The sequence below is a fragment of the Rhinoraja longicauda genome, chromosome 31 (assembly GCF_053455715.1).
Source record: "Rhinoraja longicauda isolate Sanriku21f chromosome 31, sRhiLon1.1, whole genome shotgun sequence".
NCBI lineage: Eukaryota > Metazoa > Chordata > Chondrichthyes > Rajiformes > Arhynchobatidae > Rhinoraja > Rhinoraja longicauda.
The window spans coordinates 16,280,625-16,308,120 of NC_135983.1; the positions used below are offsets into that span (position 1 = coordinate 16,280,625).

General features: G+C 41.6%; 1 protein-coding gene across 3 annotated transcripts in view; it reads right to left on the reverse strand.

Moving 5' to 3' along the window:
* Positions 1 to 495: 495 nt before the first annotated feature.
* Positions 496 to 27,496, reverse strand: part of fubp3 (far upstream element (FUSE) binding protein 3) — an 85,927-nt gene continuing 58,926 nt past the window's right edge. Inside the window, exons 16-18 of one of the 3 annotated variants that reach the window (XM_078425790.1) lie at positions 25,439 to 25,555; positions 3,668 to 3,799; positions 496 to 2,175 (exon numbers count right to left, since the gene is read on the reverse strand). In XM_078425790.1, the coding sequence (XP_078281916.1) occupies positions 2,162 to 2,175; positions 3,668 to 3,799; positions 25,439 to 25,555 (263 nt within the window). In that variant the 3' untranslated portion in view covers positions 496 to 2,161. Of the gene's footprint in view, positions 2,176 to 3,667; positions 3,805 to 25,438; positions 25,556 to 27,496 lie in introns of all 3 variants that reach the window. The other 2 variants (XM_078425789.1, XM_078425791.1) reach the window with 2 other exon arrangements.

Sequence of the window (27,496 nt, forward strand, 5' to 3'; positions counted from 1 at the left end):
CCTATATTCCTTCTGCGGTGAGCCTACTACCCTAGATTATAGCACAAAGGTAAACATGGTTTGTCTAGCGCTGTTTTATCACTCATGCACATTTCTCCTGAACTTCAAATATAATACAGCTCACTCCTGACCCAGCCTCGGCTGCTCACACATTCCCCTACCTCCCTTTACACCCATTCCCAATCACCTGCCTCCCTACACACCCTTTCTTCCACAGCTCCATCTTTACCCATCACAAAATTATTTAAAGCATGATTATGCATTTTATTGCCTTGCATCAGTGGGTGTAAAGAAACAAGTCAGTCAACAGCGACTGGACCCGACTACAAATACCAACTTTCTGGAAGAACATTGTTTTCTGAGCTTCCCTCTTTGAGCGCTCTTCAACATAATATCTGACAGATCTCCGTGTGGTGAGAATGGACTGATGCAATTTAATAGAGGGCAACTTTTAGGATCCACCAGAAAATTAATTAAGCAAAACCAAAGTCAGGCCAAATTTCCCACAAAGAAATGTTGTGGACATTTTATTATAGAGTGTAAAATGCAAGTGTCAGTAAAATAAAAGGGATACATCTCTTTAACATGCTGCACAGAGCTGTTCTTTTTTTTAAACCAGTCGCACTTCCCAAAGTTAGATATCTCGAGCATTAATAGAAAAAAATCAGTACAATTTAAACGGAATGTCCAGGAGACCTCAGGTCATTAAAAACAGAACTGCAGTTCCTGGTTATCTACACTGTTAACTGTACAAAGGCAAATACTACAAGTTAAACAGCTTCAACTTAATAACCATCCCTTTTTTAATCAACGTAATTTTTTGTTTCACATACGTAATTAATACTAGGATCCATTCACTTGCTAAACATAATCATACATATTAGATCACACCACTTAAGAATAAGAATTAAAAAATAGTCATTAGCATGGCTCGTGGAGACTTTGTCGAGTCCATATTTGGGGAGGTGTATACCAAACACAACCAACCTTTTTTGGTTTTTATTCATACTAAAAAATAAAACCTGTACTTTCATTTATTTATCTCGTCTTTTCTTTTCAGGCAATTATACAGACAGATGCAATCTAATTGCAGGACAGAATCAAAAGGTATATGATCATCAAGTCTTTAACTCGTGGGGTCTCCCCTTTCAGGTCCGGATGTCTTTTGAAGTGGGGATAATGGGTAGAAGGCAGGCTAAAATGTGAATGGCAGTATTTTTCCATGACATCCACGTACAGATGTGCACCCTGCTGCTGTTCAGTTTCATTTATCAATTACAAAATGTGCCTAAATTTGTTTTTTTTAATTTTTTTTACATAACATTTTTTTAAATCTCATCTTTGCCAACAGTCACCTACGTAAAACATGTATTTTGGAAAAAGCATTAAATTATTATTCACAGTTCTCATTTCAACTCCTTATAAAAAGAAGTCTCGGTTGTGCTAACTTCCTTTTGCTTAGTCTCCCCTCCTTCCCCACACAATAGAATTAACGGACCAGTACAAAAATTTACCAGTCCTACACAGTTTTGTATTTAGTGCCCAGTCACATAGGGATGGAGGCACAGTTTCACAAAAGTGAGACATATTATAAATATATATATAATATATATTATATATATATACTGTGGTCGTTAGTACCATTCGGTCAATACTGTACAAAACTCGAGACCGATACCTGTGACTCATGCTTTGCCAGCACTGCATATCAGGAGATGTAGTACCAGCACCAATATTCCTACCCATCGATCACAGGGATGTATATATTTCAACAATGCACCACCTTTTGAGACCCCACATCTACACTACTTTTTATACTTTTAAAAACTTATCTTGTAGTGCAGCCGGTGTAGGGAAGTAATTGTTTAAAAAAAATTTAAAAAACAGAACAACCAACCATTTGCATTTTAGCCTGTCCAAACCATGGTCTTGGTATAAGAGTCCCCCGTGTGTTCAATCCGTAACATACATCTGCACCCCTCGACTTCACTATTACTCCATTAATGGTAATTCTAGAAAGTTATCGTAATAAGTATTTTTTTCTCTAGTGTTCAGAAACAAAAGTATAAGATTTTCTTCTTCAAGGCGCCATAAATCTTTTAACCCTTTATTAAATAAAAGGCTCCACATCCATAATGGTTCAAATTTCTTCACAAGGACGTCAAATTATTGATCCTGCAACAGAAAGGCAATAAACGTTAGTATTATGATGTGATAAAGCCTCCTTTACACCACCGAGACCAAGCGTAGACTAGAGGGCCATTTCGATGAACATCCCCCTGTTGCTAAACATTTTTACACCCCAACCCATACTGGCCCTCGTGTCCTTGCCCTCCTCCATTGCTGGAGTGAAGCCACATGCAAACTGGAGGAACAGCATCTCATATTCTACTTGGACAGCTTACAACCCAAAATGGTATGATCATCGAATACCACAATTTTAATTAATACTCCTCCTGACCCTTTCCCTTTACTGTACCCCCCCCCCCTCAATCCACTTGTCAGACTATACTGTCCATCTCTTCACCTCCCACCACTGTTCTCTTCCACTGCAGGCCTCCCTCTGGCTTAACATTTTACTCTTCTCTCCTTATCCGACACCCTTCTGCCTCCTTTTCATCTGTGGGCTTTGTCACTTACTCCACCCACTCAAATCCACCTCACCTATATCCACCTATCACTTGCCAGGCTTTGACCCACCCCCACCTCTCTTTTCCAGCCCCCCCCCCCCCCCCATAACTAGTCGGGTCCCAACCAGAAACGTCACCTGCCCATTCCTTCCACAAATGCCCCTTGACCCGCTGAGATACTCTAGAACTGTGTGTTTTGCTCCAGATTCCAGCATCTGCAGTTCCTTGTGACTCTGTCTAAATATTAAGATATTGCCCGGGGCAGTGAGTAAGGAATATTGTGATGACTAAGATTTTACAAATGATTTGCAGAACATTAAAAGTTTTTTTCTAGTTTTCCAAGGCATTCACTATTACTTGGACTGTTTTATGTGGAGTGTCGCAGGTTGAGGGGAGACCTTATAAGAGTATATAAAATTAGGAGAGGCATAGATAGCGTAAACAGTCTGTACCTTGCCCCCCCAGGGAGGAAATGTCAAAGATTAGAGGGCAGAGTTTTAACGGCAGAGGTACAAAGATTAAAAGGTGATGTGTGGGGCAAGTGTTATTTACCCGGAGAATGGCGGGTTTCTCGAAAGCACCGCCAGGGTTGGTGAAAAATGGCCTTTAAAAGATGTATCGTGATTAACATATTCTCCTGTCTTCTCCCCGTAACCCCTGACAGGCAAATGAGTGAGAAAGACAACAAAAAAAAGTCAATTATAGGCCTGAAATCAAAGTGTTTAAATTGGAAGAAATAAACAGACTAATGCTGACACAAAAATAAAATTGGTCAATTGGTGTCTCCTATTTAACATCTCCAGTAAGAACCAAGCCAAGATTATGGGAAGCCATCTCCCTCATAAAATGATGTTTAGCTTTCTCATACGTGTAATTGCCTCAGACTGGTTCTTCCCCCAGTGACCATTGTCTACACACCCGGCCAGCATTAGGGATGGAAGAGGGCACGAGGCAGCTGGCAGTGCCCGATCAGTGCGCTGCAGCGGACACATTATTGCGCCACTCTGAGCAACTCTGCAGCTGACACCAATGCATACCTGATGACCAGGGGCCTGCCCTTGTGTGGCCTGTCCGTAGTATGCCGCTTGCTGTCGGTAGTACTCTGCCCAAGCTGCACTGTAATCTGGTTGTGAGCTCTGCTGTGGGGTCCCTGGCGTGGTTCCTGTAGCCTGAGCTGATTGAGAGTAAAACATAGTGTCACAAAACGTATTTACAAAATACCTAAATGTTAAAATTTTCTGGATTTTTAAAAAACAATAAAGCAAAGCAATGAAGCATAGGTCATATTTCTCCTCTTAGGAGCATGGAATAGACACTGGAGGGGGCAAAGTTATTAGGGGAGAAAGGTGGATCAAGGTGCTGTGAGAAATAACCCATTGAAGGGGAGGTTGTTGCTAATTAGCACTCTGCAACTTTCTGCAGTAAAACAAATAAGCCAATTGTCTCCTGTTAACCAAAACAATTAACAAGCAGTTTAAGGAGTCATTGATCTCTCTCTCTTTCTGTGAAGATCATCCTGCAAGTATGACAACTGACAATAATAGCCAGGCAAAACACAAAATGCTGAAGGAACTCAGCGGTCAGGTAACATCTGTGGAGGGAATGGACAGGCAACGTTTCAGGTCGGGATGCTTTTTCAGACCCCTTGACTCTCGCTCCACAGATGCTGCTTGACCCACCAGGTTCTTCCAGCACTTTGTTTTATGCTCAAGGTCCTTTCCAGCTTAATGGCATCTTTCCTAGAGAAGGTTGACCAACACTGAACACAAATGTACACAAGGAAATGCAGAATTGCTTGAATCGAGCAAAACACAAAGTGCTGGAAGAACCTCAGTAAGTCAGGCAGCGTCTGTGAAGGGAACAGTTGGATAATGTTTTGGGTCGCAACCGTTCTACAGATTGATAACATCCAGCTACATCACACAACATTTCAGAGCATGCACGACTCAAAGGCCGAGTGTCACGGCCCGGGCCCCTCCTTCCTCAGCACAAATAAATGCTTCCTTCAACAATGATGCAGAATAGCATCAGGACTACCATTTCCAGAAACCTTTCCCCAATACCTCGTAGAAAACAAACTCGAGGCACTAAATAAGAAATGGCTGTTGACCCACAGGAATAAATAGATCGTTCCTAAGCAACTACAGTTCAAACGCTATTTAAAATATTTACACTGCATTCTAGACATTACTGGATAAATCGGAATAGCTCTTTCATAAACTCAATTTCTTACAGCAATTTGAACAATTATTATTTTAAGTGGCTGCAATGCAAGCAAAGTAGGCAGCCACTCAGCATATCTCCCCCGCTTCTTCAAAATAGTTGATGGGATTTTTTAGACCGACCTCAATGGGAAGTCTCAGTCTAAGTTCCTCCTCAGAACGACAGCACCAATAATTTAGCTGTGACACAGCTCTGGGGTAGGTCTTGAACTGCAGCACTTACAGCATTGAGGTAATTATTACTCCCACTTGCTGGTGGCTAAATTAAACATTGGTGGCTTCAGTTTTAAACTTTTAACTAAGCAGATTGCAATATTGCCATTGCAAATAATTTGCAACACCCAACCGGATGCTTGATGTGCCATGAAATTGTGTTGCAGTTAAAACAAAAATGAAATAGTGCAACAAAAAAAAAGAAACTGCTTTCTGCTCTCGCATTTAGATGCAAGGAACTGCAGATGCTGGAATCTTGGGTAGAACACAAAGTGTTGGAGTAATTCAGTGCACCAGGCAGCATGGCTGGAGATGTCTATCCATGTCCTCCAGAGATGATGCCTGACCTACTGAGTTACTCCAGCATTGTGCGCCCTCATTTAGGCCCATCTTGGTTTAATAGGTAAACAGCCGACAGTTGCCAAAACTGCTTTGCTCGCACTATACATATCCAGCACGCAGTAACATAATGGCTCCTGGAAGTTATCATTTAAATTGAATGTTTTTTCTTGATGTTAGAGACATCAACTGAACCTCACCCAATTGTTGCATGACTAGCAGCAATGATGAAGCCTGTTAGTGAACATCAACCACTTCCATCAAGAGAACTGTTCCACAAACCTGCACAGATCATTTCCAATAATTAATGTCCTTGCCAGAGACACAAGAAACTCCAGATGCTGCAAACCTGAGCAAAAAAAACTAAGTGCTGGAGCAGCTGAGTGGGCCAGGCAGCGATTGTAGAGCAATGGACAGATGATGTTTTAGTTCGGGACCCTTCTTCAGTCCAAAACATCACAGTCTATTCCCACCACAGGTGCTGCCTGACCCAGAGTTGTATTTTGCTCAAGGTCCTCGCCAGACAGTGAAACGTTGAGGGTGAGTACTTTAGGGGGGAAAAAAAAGCCTTAAAAATAATTTGCTTCGTTCGAAGTCTCTGTACTGTAGTTCAAAGTCTCTCCACACGGTACCCTCATACTGTTAAACCCCAAACACATTACAATGATGGCAAAATTCAGTACAGGTATTCACCGAAACAATCAGTAATTGATGCACAATCAGTGCCAATGGCTCTCAGCGCCAGAGACCATGTTCAGTCCTGATCTCGGATGCTGTCTTGTGTGGAGTTTGCACATTCTCCCCGTTACCATATGGGTTTCCTTCCACATCATAAAGATGTGTGGATTTGTAGTTTTAATGGCCGCTGTAAATTGCCCCGTGTGTGTAGGGAGGAGATAAGTGGAATAACAGAGCTAATGTGGACAGTGATCGCTGGTCAGTGCGGACTCAACGGGATGTACGGTCTGTTTGCATGCTGCATCTCTAAACTAAAACTAATGAACATGGGGCACTTTAGACAGATGACAGCACCCTAAAAACAACGAAACAAAGGATAATTTGGAGCCCCAATTAAATTTTAATTAGCATTTAATTCAAATTCTTTAAATTTACTCATACTGTAGTTCTTTAATCATTTCATTACATGTATGCTTGTTCCTCTTTCCCCTACAGATGTCTTGCATGTGCGAGCGTTAAAATATATCCGTGAGTTGACATCAATTTTGATGGACAGGTATTTCCTACAATTAATACGGTTTCTTCTTTCAAAATCAAAGGAAGAATAACATTCGAGGGGAAGTGCAGACACTGACCTTTCCACCATTTGCACTGTTTTGATGGTGACTAAACCGAGCTTAGTTTACACATATTGGATCATTTTTGTTCACTTGGCTAAGAAAGTGAATCTAAGGAGGTGCTGAGGAATGCAGGACTTAAACATTATGCCTGCAGTGAAGTGTCATTTCCTTGGTACTGATTTTGAGGTATATTATGCAAATCAAAATTGAGACATACCATGTGCATTACATAATTTAAAATTTAAATTAGAGAGATAAGTTTAAATTGGGATACTATTCCCAAGATTCTGAAGTAGCAATTACCCGAGTCTGGAACGCACAGTTGAAGCTACTGGTGTTTCACAACAGTATGTTGAGGAAATGAGTTGAGCTACCTGGACCTCTTTGGCAGAGTCACTGCAGTAAAATTGGCTGCAAGTGGTATAAAATTTGAAGATACCATACATTAAATGCAGAAAGACATCCTACGGCATAATCAGACAAGAGAGATCACCAAGCAATCAGAGTGCTGGCTGAAGGCATGGTTGGAGAGGTGGAATTTAAGTCTTTAAAGGAGAAGTGATAAAATTGCATCTGTTTTTTAAGAAATAATTCCAGAATGTGGAGCGTAAGCAAATGAATACAGCACCATGGAGGTACTGCAGATACTGGAATCTTGAGGAAAGCACAAAGCACAAAGAATTCAGCAGGTCGGGCAGCATCAGTGGAGGGAATGGACAGGTGACATTTGGGTTGCACACTTCTTTAGACGATTGTAGTGGGGGAAGGGATAAAAGCCGGATAAGAGATGTGGGTGGGTCAAAGCCTGACAAATGATAGGTGGAGTGCATAGGAAGGAACTGCAGATGCTGGTTTAAACCGAAGATACACACAAAATGCAGGAGTAACTCAGCAGGACAAGCAGCATCTCCGGAGTGGAATGGGTGACATTTCAGGTTGAGACCCTTTAGACTGAGAGTCAGGGGAATGGGAAACAAGAGATATAGACAGTAATGTTGAAATATATGCAACAAATGAATGAAAGATATGCAAAAAAAGTAATGATGATAAAGAACACAGGCCATTGCTAGGCGAGAATGAGAAGTTGGTGCAACGTGGGTGGAGGAGGGATGGAGAGAGGGGGAATGCAGGGGTTACTTGAAGTTAGAGAAATCAATATTGATACCACTGGGTTGTAAGCTGCCCAAGCGAAATACGAGACGCTGTTCCTCCAATTTGCATTCAGCCTCACTCTGACTATGGAGGAGGCCTGGGACAGAAAGGCAGTGTGGGAATGGGAAGGGGAATTAAAGTGTTTGGCAACCGGGAGATCAGGTTGGTCCAGTGAAGGTGTTCAGCGAAACGATTGCCCAGTCTACATTTGGTCTCACCGATGTACAAGAATCCACATCTTGATAGGTGGATACAGGTGATGGGAGTATTGATTGGCAGACGGGTGGAGTGAGGAGAGACATGAAAAGGAGACAAAACGGTGTCAGATAAGGAAAGAAGAGGAATGAAATATACAGCCAGAGCATTACAGCATTTTGTGTGGTTGGGAGCATTTTACAAAAGGTCAGTGACAAACAAAGATGTGAGAGAGCGAGGCATGGTCTGACAAGTAGAGATTGCAGAGTAAGGCAGTGTCAACATGATAAGCCGATTTATACAAGGAAAATTTGTGGAAACATAGGGCGGTTAATGTACATCAACAAGGATGGGTTCAGGGCCAATAACACCCGGCACAGGTGAAAGTCTGTTTACAAAGGAATCAGAATATGAAAGATATTTCATGCAGTTTGTAATGTTTCAGAATGGTGGTAATGCCATGGAGATGGGGAGGATACAGACCATTAAACAGGACAGGGGTAAATAAGAATGAGATTGTGAAAAATATGGTTTTCCCCGTGGGAGAGATGAATGGTGATTTCAGCAAACCAGCAGTTGCACTGGTGTTCCACACAGACTCCAATCTAGATGAGTAAAGGAGGAGAGTTAGCTGCTGAACCTTCACCGGCAACTCCCCACCACCTTTGTTGCTCCTGGCAAATCTGAGACAAGGTCCTTATACTTGAAGGATGTTTTATCATGAACGATTGAAGCTGATATTTCAGGTGCATTTATACTTCCGATTCAGTTAAAGCTCAAAGTTCCTTAACACAAATAACCACTCAACAAACCGATCAGCTTCCAAAATTCCACTGATCTGCTTGGAAACTAATTTGAGATATAGGATTTAACGAATCAAGTGTTTGCTTGGTGCAGATTCAAATGAAGAAATGTCACTGGGATAAATTTGAAATGTCAAAGGATGAAAAGTGCAAATATTCAAGAACATTCACATGCAATCAATGCTAGACCCCCTCCTCGAGAACAGGGCTGGGCTTTTATATGCCTGAAAAACAGCGATAAAAATCTCAGAATCAGATTGAATGCTGTAATTTTCATTCCAAATGCAGAATCTAAGTCATGGATTTGTTTTCTCCAGTACTTTCAATGAACACCTCCTTTCATTACAACAAGTTTACAATAAGCTGAGAGATGCCAAATTTCTATCTGGTAAAGAATCTTCAACCTGAAACATTAATTATTCCTCTTTCCACATATGCTGCCCAAGTTACTGAGTGTTTAAAGCAATTTGATTTTATTTCAGATATCCAGCATCTGTGGTTTTTGATTTTCATTTGGTCTTTTGCCCTCTGGGCTTCCCAGCACACTTCACAGCTAATCAATGACTTTTGAAGTGCAGTCACTGACAATTTGTCAACATTGCATGGGACAGGAGACAAATGACAAAGTAATTTTATTTGTTGAGTGGGGCTGCTGAAAGAAGCAGCGTAACACAAGAAAATGTATGACCTTATTATAATGGAGTCTTCAGCAACAGAAAAAGGGATCTTGGTTTTAATGTATTCTGATAATCCATTAAAACTTTACACATTTCTGCTGGTTAGTCGAGATTACAGCATAAATAAATAGCAAAGATTTATGGAAGGATGCTGACAACTGAATGAGTTTTTAAAAAAAACCATCAGTTGGTACCACACCTGTATCTGCTACTTCCAAGGAAATTCAGATGTTCCACGATAAAGTGTAAATGAATGCTGCAGCTCTGTACAGGATTTGAAGAAGCTTCCTCCTCTCTTCAACATGGGGTTTGGCGAGAGCCTTTCTTCCTGCTCTCACACTGCAATTTCTACTGTTCTGCTACGACCATGTTCTGACCAAGACTCGCTAACCTAGCCACGTGTCCTTCCTTAGTACCTTGTCCTGATCTCAACACAGTTATTACTATACATTTCCCTCCACAGATGCTGCCTGAGCAGCTGAGTTCCTCCAGAACTTTGTTTTCTGCTCCAGAGGATTGTGCACTATTCGAGCAATGTACTGATACAGGAAGGACAGGGTCAAGGAAGTTTATCTTTTATTGGTTCTTTTGCAGCATGAGCCTAAGGGACTTTTCCAGCTCAGTTAGTGATGGCACTACCAAGCCAATGGGAATATTGAAGTCTCTTATCCAGAGTACATACTGTGCCCAATACTACATCTAAGTGATGTTAAACATGAAAGAGACTAATTCATCAGGTAAAGGAGGAGAGGAAGAGGCAATCAGGAGGCCTTTTCTTGCTGATAATCTTGATGTAATCTAATAGGATGACATTTTGTGGGGTGCCTGTAGTCAATGTTGAGGATTCTCAGTGCTCCTAGTATATTGCTGTGTTACCATCTCTGGAGCTTCCAGTTGCTGGGGCAAGATGTAACCAGGGAGCATGGTGAAGGAATCTGGCAAGTTCACTTAGAATTATTTTTGAGCTACAAATCCTCGACATCATCCCACAGGTTACATCCTGATCTATGCTTCCTGTCTCTCCATCAATATAATGATGCTTTTACACTTATACTGGACTCTATTCCTCTGCTTATTTCTGTTGTATCAGTTATTTTTGTTTTATTGCTTTCTCGATCTATCTGCACCAAACTCCTACCAACTGGTCTGCATTCTGACTGACAATTTTTTTTCTCATTGAATGTTTTGAGCAAGGCATTAAAAAAACCTTTACCGTGGTCTAATTTAACAATATTGTATCTACACATGAAAACATGCACTAATGGACGACTGCAACAGTGGAAACTCATTTGATGCATATCTGAGCCTCCTGGTAAGGATGTCTGAGTAGTAAGCTTTTCACGGCAATAAAACGGAGATAATTTTATGCCAGATGTTTCCATTCAGCAAAGTGACAATGTTACAACAGATGATGTGCTCTGGTGGTAATGAGGTCATAACCCATGATGATTCATGGAAATCACATTTATGAGCAGCATAACAGCCAAGTGCCTGTGCTAACAGCCACAACCCAACAATACCCCTATTGTAAATGAACACACTACCTTTAAACAGTTACAGTGCCCTCCATAATGTTTGGGTCAAAGTCCCAGCATTTATTTATTTGCCTCTGTACTCCACAATTTGGGATTTGTAATAGAGAAAAAATAATAATCACATGTGGTTAAAGTGCACATTGTCAGATTTTATTAAAGAGTATTTTTATACATTTTGGTTTCACCATGTAGAAATTACCATAATACATTTCAGGGCACCATAATGTTTGGGACACATGGCTTCACAGGTGTTTATAATTGCTCAGGTGTGTTTAACTGCCTCCTTAATGCAGGTATAAGACAGCTCTCAGCACCTATTCTTTCCTCCAGTCTTTCCATCACCGTTGGAAACTTTTATTACTGTTTATCAACATGAGGGTCAAAGGTGGGCCAATGAATGTCAAAGAAGCCATTATGAGACTGAGAAACAAGAATAAAACTGATAGAGACACATCAGCCAAACCTTAGGCTTACTGTTGGGAACATCATTAAGAAGAAAGACAGCACTGGTGAGCTTGCTAATCACAAAGGGACAGGCAGGCCAAGGAAGACCTCCACAGCTGATGACAGAAAAATTCTCTCTATAATAAAGAAAGATTCCCAAACACCTGTCCGACAGATCAGAAACACTCTTCAGGAGTCAGGTGTGGATTTGACAAAGACCACTGTCCGCAGAAGACTTCATGAACAGAAATACAGAGGCTACACTGCAAGATGCAAACCACTGGTTAGCCGCAAAAATAGAATGGGCAGGCTACAATTTGCCATGAAGTACTTAAAAGGGCAACCACAGTTCTGGAAAAAGGTCTTGTGGGCAAATGAGACGAAGATTAACTTATATCAGAGTGATGGCAAGAGCAAAGTATGAAGGAGAGCAGGAACTGCCCAAGATCCAAAGCATACCACCTCATCTGTGAAACACGGTGGTGGGGGTGTTATGCCCTGGGCATGTATGGCTGCTGAAGGTACTGGCTCACCTATCTTCATTGATGATACGACTGCTGATGGTAGCAGCATAATGAATTCTGAAGTGTGTAGACACATCCTATCTGCTCAAGTTCAAACAAATGCCCCAAAACTCATTGGCCGGCGATTCATTCTACAGCAAGACAATGATCCCAAACATACTGCTAAAGCAACAAATGAGTTTTTCAAAGCTAAAAAATGGTAAATTCTTGAGTGGCCAAGTCAATCACTTGATCTGAAGCCAATTGAGCATGCCTTTTATATGCTGAAGAGAAAACTGAAGGGGACAAGCATAAGCTAAAGATGGCTGCAATACAGGCCTGGCAGAGCATCACCAGAGAAGACACCCAGCAACTGGTGATGTCCATGAATTGCAGACTTCAAGCAGTCATTGCATGAAAAGGATATGCAACAAAACACTAAACATGACAATTTCATTTACATGACATTGCTGTGTCCCAAACATTATGGTGCCCTGAAGTGGGGGGACTATGTGTCAACACTGCTGTAATTTCTACATGGTGAAGCCACAATGTATAAAAACACCTTTATTAAAATCTGACAATCTGACAATGTGCACTTTAACCAAATGTGATTTTTTTTCTATTACAAATCTCAAACTGTGGAGTACAGAGGCAAATAAATAAATGGTGGGTCTTTGTCCCAAACATTATGGAGGGCACTGTAGATGAAACGGGAGAGTAGAGCAACAATGAAATACAGTACTAATCACCCTGATTCCACCGTGTACTGCCCCTGTTCACCACTGATAGGTTGCTAACCTACATCACATCGGGACAAGCTAATCACTTTCACGTGAAATGACACAGGTACCACAAATTTCCAACCATGCAAGCCAGTAGATGACACTCCAAAGATTAATTTTTTTTAAAAAAAACCACTACATTAAGATAAGGCAAAATGATACCTGGGTTACTTCTCTCCCCTAAGTGGAGGAGGGTAAATGATGCTTTTCCTGCCAATTGTTCTTGGGAAGCCTGATACAGCATGTGCTGCGATATAATTATTGCATGAAATATGGTATGCAATCATTTTATTCTTTGTTAGAGAACCAACTTTTGATCTGTATTTAAATTCATCGTCCAAATTTTTCCCAAAAAATTGGTAAATGCTGTTTTGAACAGCTTGTGCACAAAGCTTATCACAATCACAATAAAACTTTATTAGCCAAGTATGTTTTGCAACATACGAGGAACTTCATTTGCCATACAGTTATATCAATAAAAAGCAACAGGACATACAAAATACATTTTAACATGAACATCCACCACAGTGACTCCTCCATATTCCTCACCGTGATAGAAGGTGAAAAAAAAGTTCAATCTCTCCCTTCATTGTCCTCCAGCGGTCGGGGGCTCTAACCTTCCGTTGACGGGATGATCTTGACTCCCGTAGCCGGCGGCAAGCCTTCCTCGTCGGGGCGATCAAGCTCCTTCATCGGGGGGGATCTCAGCTCCCCCGCACCGGCGATCTACCCCGGGTCGGGACCAGTTGAACCAATTGCAGCTTTTGGAGCTCCCGACCGGTCTCAACCCGAGACTGCGAGCTCCTGATGTTAAAGTCCGCAGGCTGCATTGGAGCGTCGATCCCAGGCAAGGGATCGCAGGCTCAGATGATAAGTCCACGCCCCCGCGGGGACTCAAGGTCAGTCCCAGGCAAGACCTCCAGCTCCGTGATGTTAGGCCGCAGAGCGACCAGAGATACGATCCGGAAAACAATCGCATCTCCGGCAAGGTAAGAGATTGAAAAAAGGTTCTTAAGGTTCTTAAGATTCTTAAGATGCAAATCATACAGTGCAGGTGTTTAGAAATGAGCAACAAAATGCAGCACCGAATGAAATATCAGAACCATATTCTGTGCAGAATCACTACTGGTTTTCCTTTATAGACCTAATGGTGTCAGTCAGCATACCAATTAAAAATTAAGCTTCATTTATCAGCATTTTTTTTCAATCAATATATAATCCTTCTGTTTTGACTTTGTGACCAATCAATTTCTAATTTAATAAATGAACAGGCAAAAAGCATAAAATCAAAATTGGGAAACTTTGAAAATATAGTTTTTAAACCTTTCAGAGGTGCCAGCATGCCACTCTGGTACATACTGTCACAATAAAAGCATTGGTAATCACTGATTTCCAGAAGTGTGCATGTACTTTTTTGCAGCTAAAGGCTGGTGGCAGATTACTACTACAAGCACAGGGAACAAAACTACACAGAAGTATTAAATTACGCAGAACAGATTTCCCCACGATAGTAAAGAATCAGAATTAGTTGTTACATTTAAAAAATCTGTAATGATATATATATTTTCACAAAATGGAGCTAATTTCATAAGTAAAATTGATAGTCTGGTATCCTCAGGAGTTTGGTGGTGTCGAACTTGCAGATTTTTAGATTATTAGATATTACTCCTATTACAGTTCCAACACAACTTTACTTTACTTTACTTTTCTTTTCAACATTACGTCGTAATATAATAAATTTTCCAGTGAAGCCGATGCGCTTAATGGGAGCAGAAAGTGGAACCCTGCGAGTCCTGCTAGCAAGTTTTGGCCATTATGCTTCAGATTGTCAAATTAACCCGAAACATAGAAGCTCCCGGACCTCTGGTTCCACAATCACACACTTCAAATCTTGACAAGTTGCTGAATGTACTTAAAAATATATATATTGTTAAATTAAGACAGCTTCATCCACACACAGTTAACAATTTTCTCCTGCTTCAATCTCACTAAGGACCTTCAAATTCAAACAGAAGACCTAGAAACACATTCTCAATTCATTTGTTAATGGCGCACAATTTCTCTTCTGGTATCGATGAGGCAATATTACTTTTTATTATTTTTTCAGGGAAAAAAGACACAAAACTGCTGGAGTAACTCAGTGGGCCAGGCATTTCTGAAGAACGTGCAGAGGTGATGTTTTGGGTCGGAATCCTTCTTCAGATTGATTATGAGGGAGAGGGTGGGGGCAACAAAGCTGGAACAGAGGAGGGACAGGACAAAGCCTCGCAAGTGGACACTGGTGAGTGGGTGTTTTGACAAGGAGAAGGTTGGATAAAGACCAGAGATGAAAAGACAAAAGGTGAGAGATAGAAGTGTTGCGAATTGTGAAGCCAGAAGAATAAAGGTGGAAGGGGAGAAATGGGTGCAAATCCAGGGAAGTACATGGGGGAAAAGAAGAGGGGTTTGAAGTTAGTTACCTAAAATTAGAAAATTTAATGTTCATATTGTTAGGTTGTAAGCTACTCATGCAGAATGAGGTGATGTTCCTCCAGTTTTGCAAGTGGGCTCACTCTGGCAGTGGAGGAGGCCCAGTTTCAGGAACCATTTTCATGCATTTTAACTGTGCCTGGCAACACAACAGCTAAATGCAATGCTGAAAAGTCGGGAAAGAGCTAGAATTTCAGAGATTTGACTGTTTTACAAGGCAGTAGCCGAAGGAATAATTTACAGAATAAAGAGGAAAGGTCTGGGAATGGGACTAACATTCATAGCTATATCAAAAGGAATCAATCAACAGTACAGACAAAATGTGTAGGAAGGAATTGCAGATGCTGGTTTACACCGAAGATAGTCACAAAAAGCTGGAGTAACTCAGAGGGTCAGGCAACATCTCTGAAGAAAAGGAATAGGTGACATTTCGGGTCGAGACCCTTCTTCAGATTGAGAGTCAGAGGAGAGAGAAACTAGAGATATGTACAGTGCATACTGCAGTTCACTTTGCTTACCCTCTCCTGGGCAAATGTTGGGCAGTTTCACAGCTGTGCACAGTAAAAATGAATGAAATAGTAAACAGGAATTACATTAGTACATAAAAGTTCAATGATAGGGATATGAAAAATTGTTCTAAAATAGGAAGAGTTTTATTTTTGCTCTTTCCCAAGTAGGTTACATACAATCGAATGACAACTATTAAAACAGTGGTCAGGAATCGAACCAAACGTCCAGCCCCAATCAATAAAGCTCAGTTTCAGTAAACACGTTTTGACCATCCTGAGAATGTATGAAATAATTAGTAAAACTGGAAATGGAAGCAGATCCATTTCAAATTTTGCACAACATTACACAGAATAAGACATTATATTTAAAATCTATGCAGGCTAACCGAAGACTGAATAATGACACATTCAAATTAGTTCCAAAAAGCTCAAAGCTCACAATTTCAGAGAACAAAGCATATGGGTACAACTGTAATACTTTTCTATTGGTCATTTCAGTGAAGATTACTCCTGCCACACAAAAATTGTTAAATGATTTGATGGAAGATTCTCGAGCCCTTGATGTGGGCTCATTTCAAATGTTCCTTTCCCCCCCCCCCAGTCTTCACATTCCATTTATCCTGCCCATGTTCACAACAGGACTCTTCAGCAAGGTGGCTAGCATTTGGCCTTGGGGCACTGCAAGACCATCTTAAATCAGGAACAGACAATATCAGCAGCCAGAAGATGGCACAAGTCACCAGCAGGCGTGGACCCCAGCAGCAATCACATAAAAACCTCCACATGAATAGCTCGGGAATCCTTTCCCTTGCCTTTTGAAGAGCATGCCGTGCTGTTTTGACCCTGAAGGACTTCTATCCTTCACACTGGCCATAAATAGCATTAAAGAGGTGGGGGAAGGGAGCATATAAACATAAAAGGCTATGGAAGAAGAAGAAAAAAATCTGAGAGCAAGAGACTTGGCCACAGTCATAGTACATGACCCTACAAAAAGGAGGTCAGAACCAAATACAGGTTCCACCTGCTACAGGCAACAAAAGACTCTTCATGCTTTTTTGTTTCAAAACAAAACTCTAATATTCAACCTTATTGATTCAGAACAAAACACTAAACGCCACGTGTAACAATATTTACAGTTGGGAGGATGGTGTAATGCAAAACTATGGTTTCATTTAAATTAGATTCTTAAGAGTTTCCCATACTGGATAAATAAATAATGTTCTCAGGCACAGGGAACAATAAGACACGTCACAAGTCAATGCACTGCCCCCATACAAATGATTAGGTGGACAAATTAACTACCCAAAAGTACAAAATCTATCCAAATCTATTCAGATTCATATTATAACTATGCAAAATCATTTCAGATAGAAAACCCTGACGGTCTGATCTATTGGTACGAAATTTCTAGAGCAGAGAACATCAGGAATTTTCACAATTTCTCTATTGCTCCAAGCGACACGGATCTGAGCAGAGCAGTCTCACAATGAAAGCTGTACTGTTGAACTACATATTTCCAATAATAAAGTATTAGAGACTTATGCAAACTGGTTCAACAACCTTTGATTGTTGCAACTACTTGGGATTTCATTAGAAAATAACACAGATATAACACAGCCAAAATTATATGCGTCTTAGATATGGCAAATCGGGATCAAACTTTCCACTGAAGGCTGTGTTGGTAATGGGCATGTGCTAGTAAAGAGAATTAAGGGAGAGATTGAGAATTTGTTTAGAGTTTCAGAACACATGCCCTCACAGGGTGAAACAGAGTAAGGAATTTATTAAAAAGAAAAATAAGACAGGAAATAAAACAAGAAAAATGTACTAATTGTATAGCTCTTAACAGCTGACACAGTTCTTATGGACCCTATAGATACACTTAATGGTGTTCAATTTATTTACACAAACAGAATGATCATAACCACAACAAAGTGGCACAGTGGCACAGCGGTAGAGTTGCTGCCTTACAGTGCTTGCAGCACCAGAGACCCGGGGTCGAACCCGACTACAGGTGCTGTCTGTACGGAGTTTGTACGTTTTCCCCGTGGATTTCCCAGAGATCGGTTTCCTCCCACACTCCAAAGACGTACTGGTTTGTAGGTAAATTGGCTTGGTATAAGTGTAAATTGTCCCTTGTGTGTGTCGGATAGTGTTACTGCAAGGAGGTCGCTGGTTGGTGCGGACTGTAAGAGCTATATTTCTAAACTAAACACTAAACCATTATACACTGAAATGGCCAGAACAAGCATCAGGCGGCAATTGCTACAAGTCACTCCAATACACCCCACTTCACCAATGAAGCCCATCTAATCAGTCAAAAGGCACTAAGTTTGTGGAGACATATCATCTCTCTGGATAGAAAAGCTCTTCTGGACAAAAATATTTCTCAGTCTATCTCATGGCACTGATGTTGGTGCCAACATCTGTTTTCTGGCCAAAAGATAAATAACATGGTGCTGCTTAAAGACCTACACGCAGCTCCGCGGCAGGAATAGGTCCTCATCCAAAGGGCCGTTGAAATTAGATGAGCAAAATAAACAAGGCAAATGCCACAGTGGAGGGATTCACATCCCTCCCATTCACTTGACTTGCTTCGAGTTGCAGTTCTGCTACTGAAGCCTTGGGGATTAATACTGGATTTCCATCTGCAGGTTTCTGCTCTCATTTTTATTTTTATTTGACTGGTGTACTGCAGGTCATTCCGATAGAATGGAATCCTTATTCCTGCTATCCTTCAAACAGCAGAACTCAGTGAACAAATTACTCGAACCATAGAGAGACTCAAAATGCTGGAGAAACTCAGCAGGTCAGGCAGCATGTATGGAGAAAAGGAACTGGTGACAGTTCGTGTCGAAACCCTTCAGACTGAGGATCACATAAGCATTCATAAAAGAGCACCGCAGACATCTTGTTTGCTCAACTGGGAAAGTTAAGGAGAAGCTCAACCAAAGCAAGATTACAAAGGCTTGAGGCAGGAAGGGGAAGCACAGATGGGGCATTAAGCTTTAGTAAAGGGTGAAGGAAGAAAAGGCAAAACATAGGGAGGAAGGGAATACACTACTCCATAATAGCTGCTTTGTGTGAATACTCTTTGAGAAGTCAACTCAAAAAATATATAGAATATCAGTCCAAGAAAAGTGCATACCAAGTATTTTGTAGTAATCTTCCCAGGCTTTGGAATAATCCATATGACCAGTTTGGCCACCATTCTGGTCTGTGGGCAGGTTTAAAAAAATTACATTTCACAAACTGATAAAATACATTTTTCAGAAAAAGTTTAGGGATCTTTTGAGGAGGAAAAGGAGGACCAGCTTCCATGATTGCTTCAAACCCAGGCTTTTTACAGTAAACTGATGTTGTTTCAACTCAGTACAGTGAGCAATGGTGACTAACATTTGGTCAAGATTCAATATTAAACCAGTTTGCTCAAAGCAAACTCAGATTATAATACAAAATGGATTATGTTTATTTCTTATGGTCTTTGATTGCTGAGGATGGAAGGAGCACAGGAGCACTGGGCTATAATCTCCCACTTTACCTTCCTAGATGACTCCATTTTAACCACATGATGATGTGGGCCTGAATACCTCATTTTAATGATTTCCACACACAGAGATAATTCTTAATTTAATACCTGGTCTTGTTGATTTCAGTCTTATCAAACAAGTTGCCAGTAAAGGCAATTTTCATGAGTGAAAAATAATTTTACATATTAGGGCGGCACAGCTGGTAGAACTGCTGCCTCACAGTGCCAGACCCAGGTTCAGACCTGACCTTGCATGCTGTCTGTGTGGAGTTTACACGTTTTCCGTGGCCACCTGGGTTTCCCCCCACATCCCAAGATGTCTGGGTGTGTAGGTTAATTGGCCTCTAAAAAAATTGCCCCTAATGTACAGGAAGTGGATGACAAAGTCGGATAACGGCACGAGTATGATTGGATGATCGATGGTCGGTGTGGACTCAGTGGCTCCAAAGGGCCTGTTTCCATGTTGAATTTTTAAACTACAGGCTTATTGGTGGCTGTACTATTTTTTGAGGGGGGAGTGAATAAGAGGATATTTTTCAAAGCAATTATTTTATATTCAGCAAGATAACAGATGACTGCATCAGCAACGTTAGCTTGTAATCCAAACACACATAGATCGATCTACTTGAAGGACCCATTACTGGCCAAATTTAGCAAGGTTATGTGTTGCTCCCAATGAGCCATTTGTCGATACAAAATGCTGAAGTACAGCAAACATTGCCACAAAACAGTTATTGAAAAATCAAAATGGGAAAAAGAGTTGAATTTGGAGGGGTTGAAGAGGGAAGATGGTCCAGACATTGCAATTTGAAGTGAAAATAGCTGAGAAATATTACCAGAAATCTCGTGTTAATTTCTAGAATTTGAACCCAATTGGAAGCGAGATCATTTTGATGGAATGGAGAATATTCAAAATGATTCACACAACTGGAAGATGGCTGATAAGGAAAGTAATGAAGCAGTCCAGATGAGATAATGGGCCACAAGAGAGAAGAGGCATTGTTATTGATATTGTAGAAGTGATAAGGCACTGAGCTGAAACTCACCTTCATGCAAACATTGTGTGGAGGTGAAGTTACAAACTCATTTTCCCTTTTAGAACTTAATTTGGTACACTGCACATCCAAATAATGATAACCGCAAGTAAAACATTCAGAAAGCAGCTCATCAGCAAACACTTGTACGCTTTCCTTCCACATCTAAGAAATATCACACACCGTTTCCTATTTCATTACATCCGGCCCGATCTTATCTTCTCCCCCAAATCCACAAACAAAACAGGCCTGGCAGACCCATTGTTTCTGCTGTTCCTGTCCTACTGAATTAATTTCCACATACCTCGACTCCATCCTATCCCCCCTGGTCCAATCCCTCCCTACCCATGTCTAAGACACCTCAAATGCTCTTCGTCTCTTCAATGACTTCTGTTTTCCAGGCCCCTACTCCCTCATCTTTACCATGGATGTCACCAGGAAGGTCTTAAAGCCCCGTTTCTTCCTCGACCGCAGAACCAGCCAATTTCAGTCTACTAACACTCTCCTCCGCCTAGCAGAGTTGGTCCTTACCCTTAACAACTTCTCCTTCGACTCCTCCCACTTCCTCCAAATCCAAGGCATAGCTATGGGCACTCGCATGGGCCCTAGCTACTATGCCTGCCTCTTTATAGGGTATGTCAAACAATCACTGCTCCAGGCAAACACTGGCCCCATCCCTGAAAACTACCTCAGCTACATTGATAACTGCATCGGTGCTACCTCCTGCATCCATGCAGAACTCACTGACTTCACAAACTTCACAATTCATTTCCATCCTGCACTCAAATTCACAAGGACCATCTCCGATATCTCCCTACCTTTTCTAGATCTCACCATCTCCACCACAGGAGACAGACTATTAACAGACATCTACTACAAACCCACCAACTCCCGCAGCTATCTAGACCACACGTCTTCCCACCCTGCTTCCTATAAAGACTCTGTCCGCTACTCCCAATTCCTCCGTCTATGCAGAATCTGTACCAAGGATGAGGTTTTCCATACCAGGTCATCAGAGATGTCCTCATTCTTTAGGGAACGGGGGTTCCCCTCTTCCATTATAGATGAGGCTCTCACTAGGGTCCCTCTTGCACTTGCTCCCCCTTCCCCCATTCCTTACAAGGACAGAGTCCCCGTTGTCCTCACCTTCCACCCCATCGGCCGTCGCATACAGCATATAATCTTCCAACATTTTCACCACCTCCAACAGGATCCCAATACTGGCAACATCCCATCTCCACCCCTTTCTGCTTTCCGCAGAGACCGTTCCCTCCACAACGCCCTGGTCAACTCGTCCCTTCCCACTCAAAGCACCCACTACCCAGGTACTTTCCCCTGCAACCGCAGGAGATGCAACACCTGTCCCTTTACTTCCCCCGCGACTCCTTCCAAGGACCCCGACAATCTTTTCAGATGAGGCAGAGGTTCACTTGCACCTCCTCCAACCTCATCTACTGTATCTGCTGTTCCAGGTGTCAACGCCTGTATGTCGTTTTGCTGACCCGCTCAGTCCGCCTTAACCTACCTGATCTCCCAGTTGCTCAGCACTTTAACTTCCCCTCCCATTCCCAATCTGACCTTTTTGTCCTGGGCCTCCTCCATTGTCAGAGTGAGGCCCAGCGCAAATTGGAGGAACAGCACCCCATATTTCGCTTTGGTAGTTTACACCCCAGCGGTATGAACATTGACTTCTCTAACTTCAAGTAGCCCTTCCTTTCACTCTCTCTCCATCCCCTCCCCAGTTTTCCCACCTGTCTTACTGTCTTTGACTACATTCTATCACTGTCCCGCCCACTCCTCTAACATCAGGCTGAAGAAGGGTCTTGACCCGAAACGTCATCCATTCCTTCTCTCCAGAGATGCTGCCTGTCCCGCTGAGTTATTTTGTGTCTATGCCAGAATTATTCATTGACTTTGGGATGTTTTTTCAGGTGTTACAAAAATGCTGACATTTTTTTCAAATCTAATCCAACAATAAAATTTTCATAATTTCAATGAGCTTTAGTCTGGCTTTTGAAAAGCAGCTACTCATTCAATAAAGGACATTAAGTGTGGAAGTTGTACAGGTTAGTTATTATCAGAGACAAAAACAAAAGATAAGGAAATCCTGCAATTGGCGCAACAATGCACCATTATAACAGGTATAACAGGTATAACAGAGCTTTATTTGTCGTTCGGTACCGAAGTACCGAACTAAACTACATAGCAGTCATAGAAAAAAAAAGAACACAAGACACATAACCCCAACACAAACGTCCATCACAGTGACTCCAAACACCCCCTCACTGTGATGGAGGCAACAAAACTTCCACTCTCTTCCCCACGCCCACACAGCTCGTCCCCGACCGACCCGCACAGTCCCCGCACCGGGCGCTGAAACGTCTCGCGGCCGAACCGGGCGATGAAAGGCCCGCGACCAAGCCTTGCGCAGCTAAGTCCCGTGGTTGAGCCGCACCGGGCGATGTCAAGTCCGCAGCCGAGCCGCACCAGCGATGAAAAGCCCCGCAGCCGAGCTGCACCGGGCGATGTTAAGCCCCGCAGCCTAGCTGCACCGGGCACTGTTAAGTCCAGCGGCCAAGCCGCACCAGCGGTGAAAAGTCCCGCAGCCGAGCTGCACCGGGCACTGTTAAGTCCAGCGGCCAAGCCGCACCAGGATGTAAAGTCCAGCGGCCAAGCCGCACCGGGATGTAAAGTCCAGCGGCCAAGCCGCACCGGGCGATGTTAGGCCCCGCAGCCGAGCCGCACCCCGCGCCGTGAGGAAGAGAAAAGTTCCCCCACCCACCCACACCACCACCCCCTCCCACACATACACAACCAAAAAAAATATATAAAAACCATCCCAACACCGACACACAACAAAAAAAGGGAAAAAAAAGACGGACAGACTGCTAGTCAGCCGCTGCCGTTAGGCCGAGAAAAATCTTAAGACTAAATGCTTTAAAAATATGCACATTATTATAGCTAACTAGTGCTCATGTTTGTTAAGACAAAGAATACCAATAAGCACAATAATCCTTGCAGAGAAATATCTACTTCAATCAGTTATGGGAAAATTTATTTTAAAAGCAACATTTAAACCTTCAGGCATAGTAAAGTTAATTTAACTTGGTAGTTGAACTTTGTAGTCAGAGCTGCAATGGGACTTTCTGGATGTCACAGCATCCCGCTTTGTAAAATGATGAGAGCCTCTTTCATTGATGTAAATGGCAGTTCAGAGTTACTGTCATTTGTAAATTTGCTGACGAGAACTGGCTGTTTGTGTGTAGCTCACACAATATTAATCAATCCCAATACAGCCTGATGGAGCAACATAAAACAGAAATTGATCCAATGAAGCCCAACATGGGTTCAAGGACCAGCAATTCACCTTCTGAACAGCCATGAAATTCGACAAGTTTGAACAACCAGCCTTTCTGGACAGTATCAAATCTGGCCAGTTCTGAGGAGAGGTCATCAGCTAACATTAACTCCGTTTTCCTCCATGCACAAATGTGCCAGGCCTGCCAGCTTCTTCCAGCAAATACAACACAGAACATAGAAAGGTCCAGCACAGGAACAAGCAATTGATCTCAATGTTCGTGCCAGACATGATGCTAAGATAACCCACTCTTCTGCATGCACATTCTTTTATACTTCAGATTCCCAGAGATTACAGTGTTTTGCATTTCATGATTTCAGCAGTTTTCTCTTCTCCTGTCCTCACTCATCGTCCTTTATGTACATTTTCATCAGATCGATCCGCTGTGGTCAATAAGGCTTTGCTACCCTTTCTCATCCACCATCAACATCATTCATATCGTTCAGTCTCTCCTGGTTTTGGTCTGATCACTGATATTCCCTTTGTTCTCCCCACTACTCTCCCTCCGCTGTAGCTTAATAAAAAGATCTTTGATTTCCAACTTTTCTTGGATCTGATGAAAAAAGTAATTGAACTGAAACATCAACTCTGACTCGCTCTGAAGAAGGGCCTCCACTTGTAACATCCACAGAATCTGCCTGACTTACAGAGTTCTGGCAGTTTCTTGTGTCTCTCTACAAATATTGCTTGATATGCTAGTTATTTCAACCATTTACTGCTGTTATGTTGATTAAAAAAAATATTCTTCCTCCAATTAACAAGCAACTATCTAGAATGATTAAGTATGTATAGAACGCGATAAAGGGGAACACACCGTACCGAAGTCGAGAGGAATCTACACAGGGCTATATACTGTACAGAAGTATTGTAGATCAATTATTTCTAACATAACTCAACAGGAATACTTCCAAAAATCTGATTTAAGTATGTATAGAACGCGATAAAGGGGTAGAAAACGTTTTCCCCTCGCAGTGCGTTGATATGTCGCCGACATTTTGCCAGCCCAGAGAAGGGTTCAAATCTGCCATACTTCTCAAATGTCTTGAATTAGCTACAGATTTGTGAAGTATATAAATGCACTGTCTAATACTTACTGATTGAATCTGGACATTGTACAAGGTCCTTTCGCAATGGGGGACATTTGATGGTGGACCATTCCATTTACTCTGATGCAACAACATCATTGACTTCCAATCATGGTCTTCCAACCATGACACTAAAGTAACAAATTCCCAGGCCAGGAGTTAGTTCTTGAACACTATCCACCTAAGAGGTTTTCTGCTGTTGACTTGCAGAGTTAAAAACAAAAGCACTAGGAAAACACATCTGTTCAGAAACATTTGCAAAGCAATTAGTACATCGCATGGAGAACCCTCCGGGTATATGGAATTCATATGACAGGACTAAAATAACGACATCCAAGGGGCTGGGGAAGAGAGAGAGAGAGAGAGAGAGGCATGTAGGTTTTGGTTTTGTACCACATTTGTTTGAGGCTACCTTTTTCTCACAGCACCCTTCGCCAAAGGACAGAGGAATTTACAATCAAATGCTGGGTATTGATTAGAATCAAAATGAGAGAACAATCGTAGAAAGCACATTCTGTGCCCCACCCAGTTACTGAGGATAAAGGAGAGCGTTAATGTTGATTCTGGAATTGCAGAGGTAGCAAGAGAAGGGCTGGGTCGCAGAGAGTGGAATGTATTTGCCCGTACTGTTGCAATAGTTCCCTTCGCAAATACACACCTGAATTTTGTTGCGAGTTCTGCCCCATTGTTGCTTGTTGTTGCTGGCTAGGCTGCTGGTAAAACTGGGAGATGTAGGCTGACCAGGCTGCTGTACCCAAATGCTGTGCAGTTTTACCTAGACACACACACAGTGTCACAGTAACTATCACTGACTAATTTTGATAGCTTTACCTTGTGGGGTAGGAATAGATCATTATGCAGTGACGTTACTGCTCGTGTTGTCAATGTCCAATTTTTAAAAGTCTAATTTTGAACCATTTGAACATTAACCCACCCATCCCAACCAAAACACACGTGTATCCAAAGGAATCAGAATCCAATTACCTCCCCAGTTAATGCCTTCTTGGTTGTTTCCAGTGATATTGGATTTGATCCTCTTCCTATTGAATTCTTCTTCACAGGAAAGATCGTCAGCAAGGCCAATATTAATCATCTCAATACAGCCACCCAGTCACAAGATGCTTTAGTAAAAGCATACAAAAGTGATAACAGGATAAAATGATTAGTGAACCAAGTGACTGGGCTTTCAAATAGCTTTGTCAAAAGTGAATGCATAATTTTGGGAGGAGAGGAAGAAGAGTTAATGCCTCATTCAAGGCTACCCACATCTTCTGTAGTATACGTACGAGGCCATGTGGTGCGAGTTACTGAATTGAGTCCAACCCAAGATAACATATAACACAACTTCTACTGAAGAAGCACCTTCAATTAGGTTATTTTAGGTGATCAGGAGCAGTTGACTGCTTCTGTAATGGAATCAACTTGGGGGCTGAAAACCTCAAGCTTAGCATGCAAACCGAGAACAGCTTGCGATGCTTCATACACATCTCCAGTATTGTGGCTAACAAGGAAAAAGACAAACCCAGTGAGGTCAGGAGAAACAGTTTTCACAATCCTTTGTTGAAGAATCCATATCAAAATATATTTTAATCGTGGTAGATGATTCAACATATTCAAATTTTGGCTCAGACATTTCATCACCCTTTCAGCTACAATTTTAGCCTTTTGTAATTCACCATAGAACTCATGCATCAACATATTGGAGTAGTGGTTAAAAGTTAGAGAAACAATTTGGATCAAATGATTCAGTAAGGTTCAAAACAAAAAAATAGAAAATCCTGGAGACCAAGTTATCTTTCTTCAAATGTTAGATTTCTTGATTTGCTCTCTCTGAAGCTGGCACATTCTTAATGGGGAAATGGCCGCTTTCTGTACCATAATGGTCCTACAACTGTGATTAAAACAAACCTTCAGCCAACTGCTCATTGTTGCAAGGATTGGTATGCAATTCTTTATCCTGTTGTCATAAAGGCCCACTATGTTTGCAAAAGGATAAATTCAACCAAATAAATTTAAAATGTGCATTCATTCCCACAGTCTTAGATAATTTCTACATTAGTCCAGGTATCTTTTGATTACTCTGAGTTATTGAAGACCGGTTGCCAAATTGTGCAAAGTTGCACTGCTGGTTGAATGGAAGAGGTCAGATGATTTCCTATCGTCCTCCTCTCCTGCCAGTCACTCAATGCTTTGAAATAGGTCAAATTATAATTTTGGACAAGTCTTGGGGGAAACCAAAACTGAAATTGCTTTGAATATTATTTTGTCTCTCCAAGAAAGGAAAATAGGCCAGGAGATGCAAAACGTGTTACTTTGTTTTAACTATCCTACCGTTGACAGTGTTCGGTTGATCAGTTTGTTTTAAACAGTCTGAGATTTGCTACATTAAAGTTGAGGTTGTTGGCAGACATATGAAGTTTAAAAAAAAAAAAAGGATGAATTAGAATAAGCTAGTAAAAATAAGATTCATAATCAACCCAATTAGAGTTCATTCAGCTAAGATAGATGACAATAGGTTTTGTGGGCACAAGAACTAGAGTATATCAAAAAGGATGGACAGAAAATACTGATTAGCCTGTTGGATTTCCCTAGCTGCCTATGTAGCATATCCTATTGAATATTCTGAGGGTGATGAAAAGCCTCCATTGTATCAGGTCTCTGAAGAAGAGAAAATGGAAACCAAGAAGTACTCAACCAATAGCACAATGTACAAAAG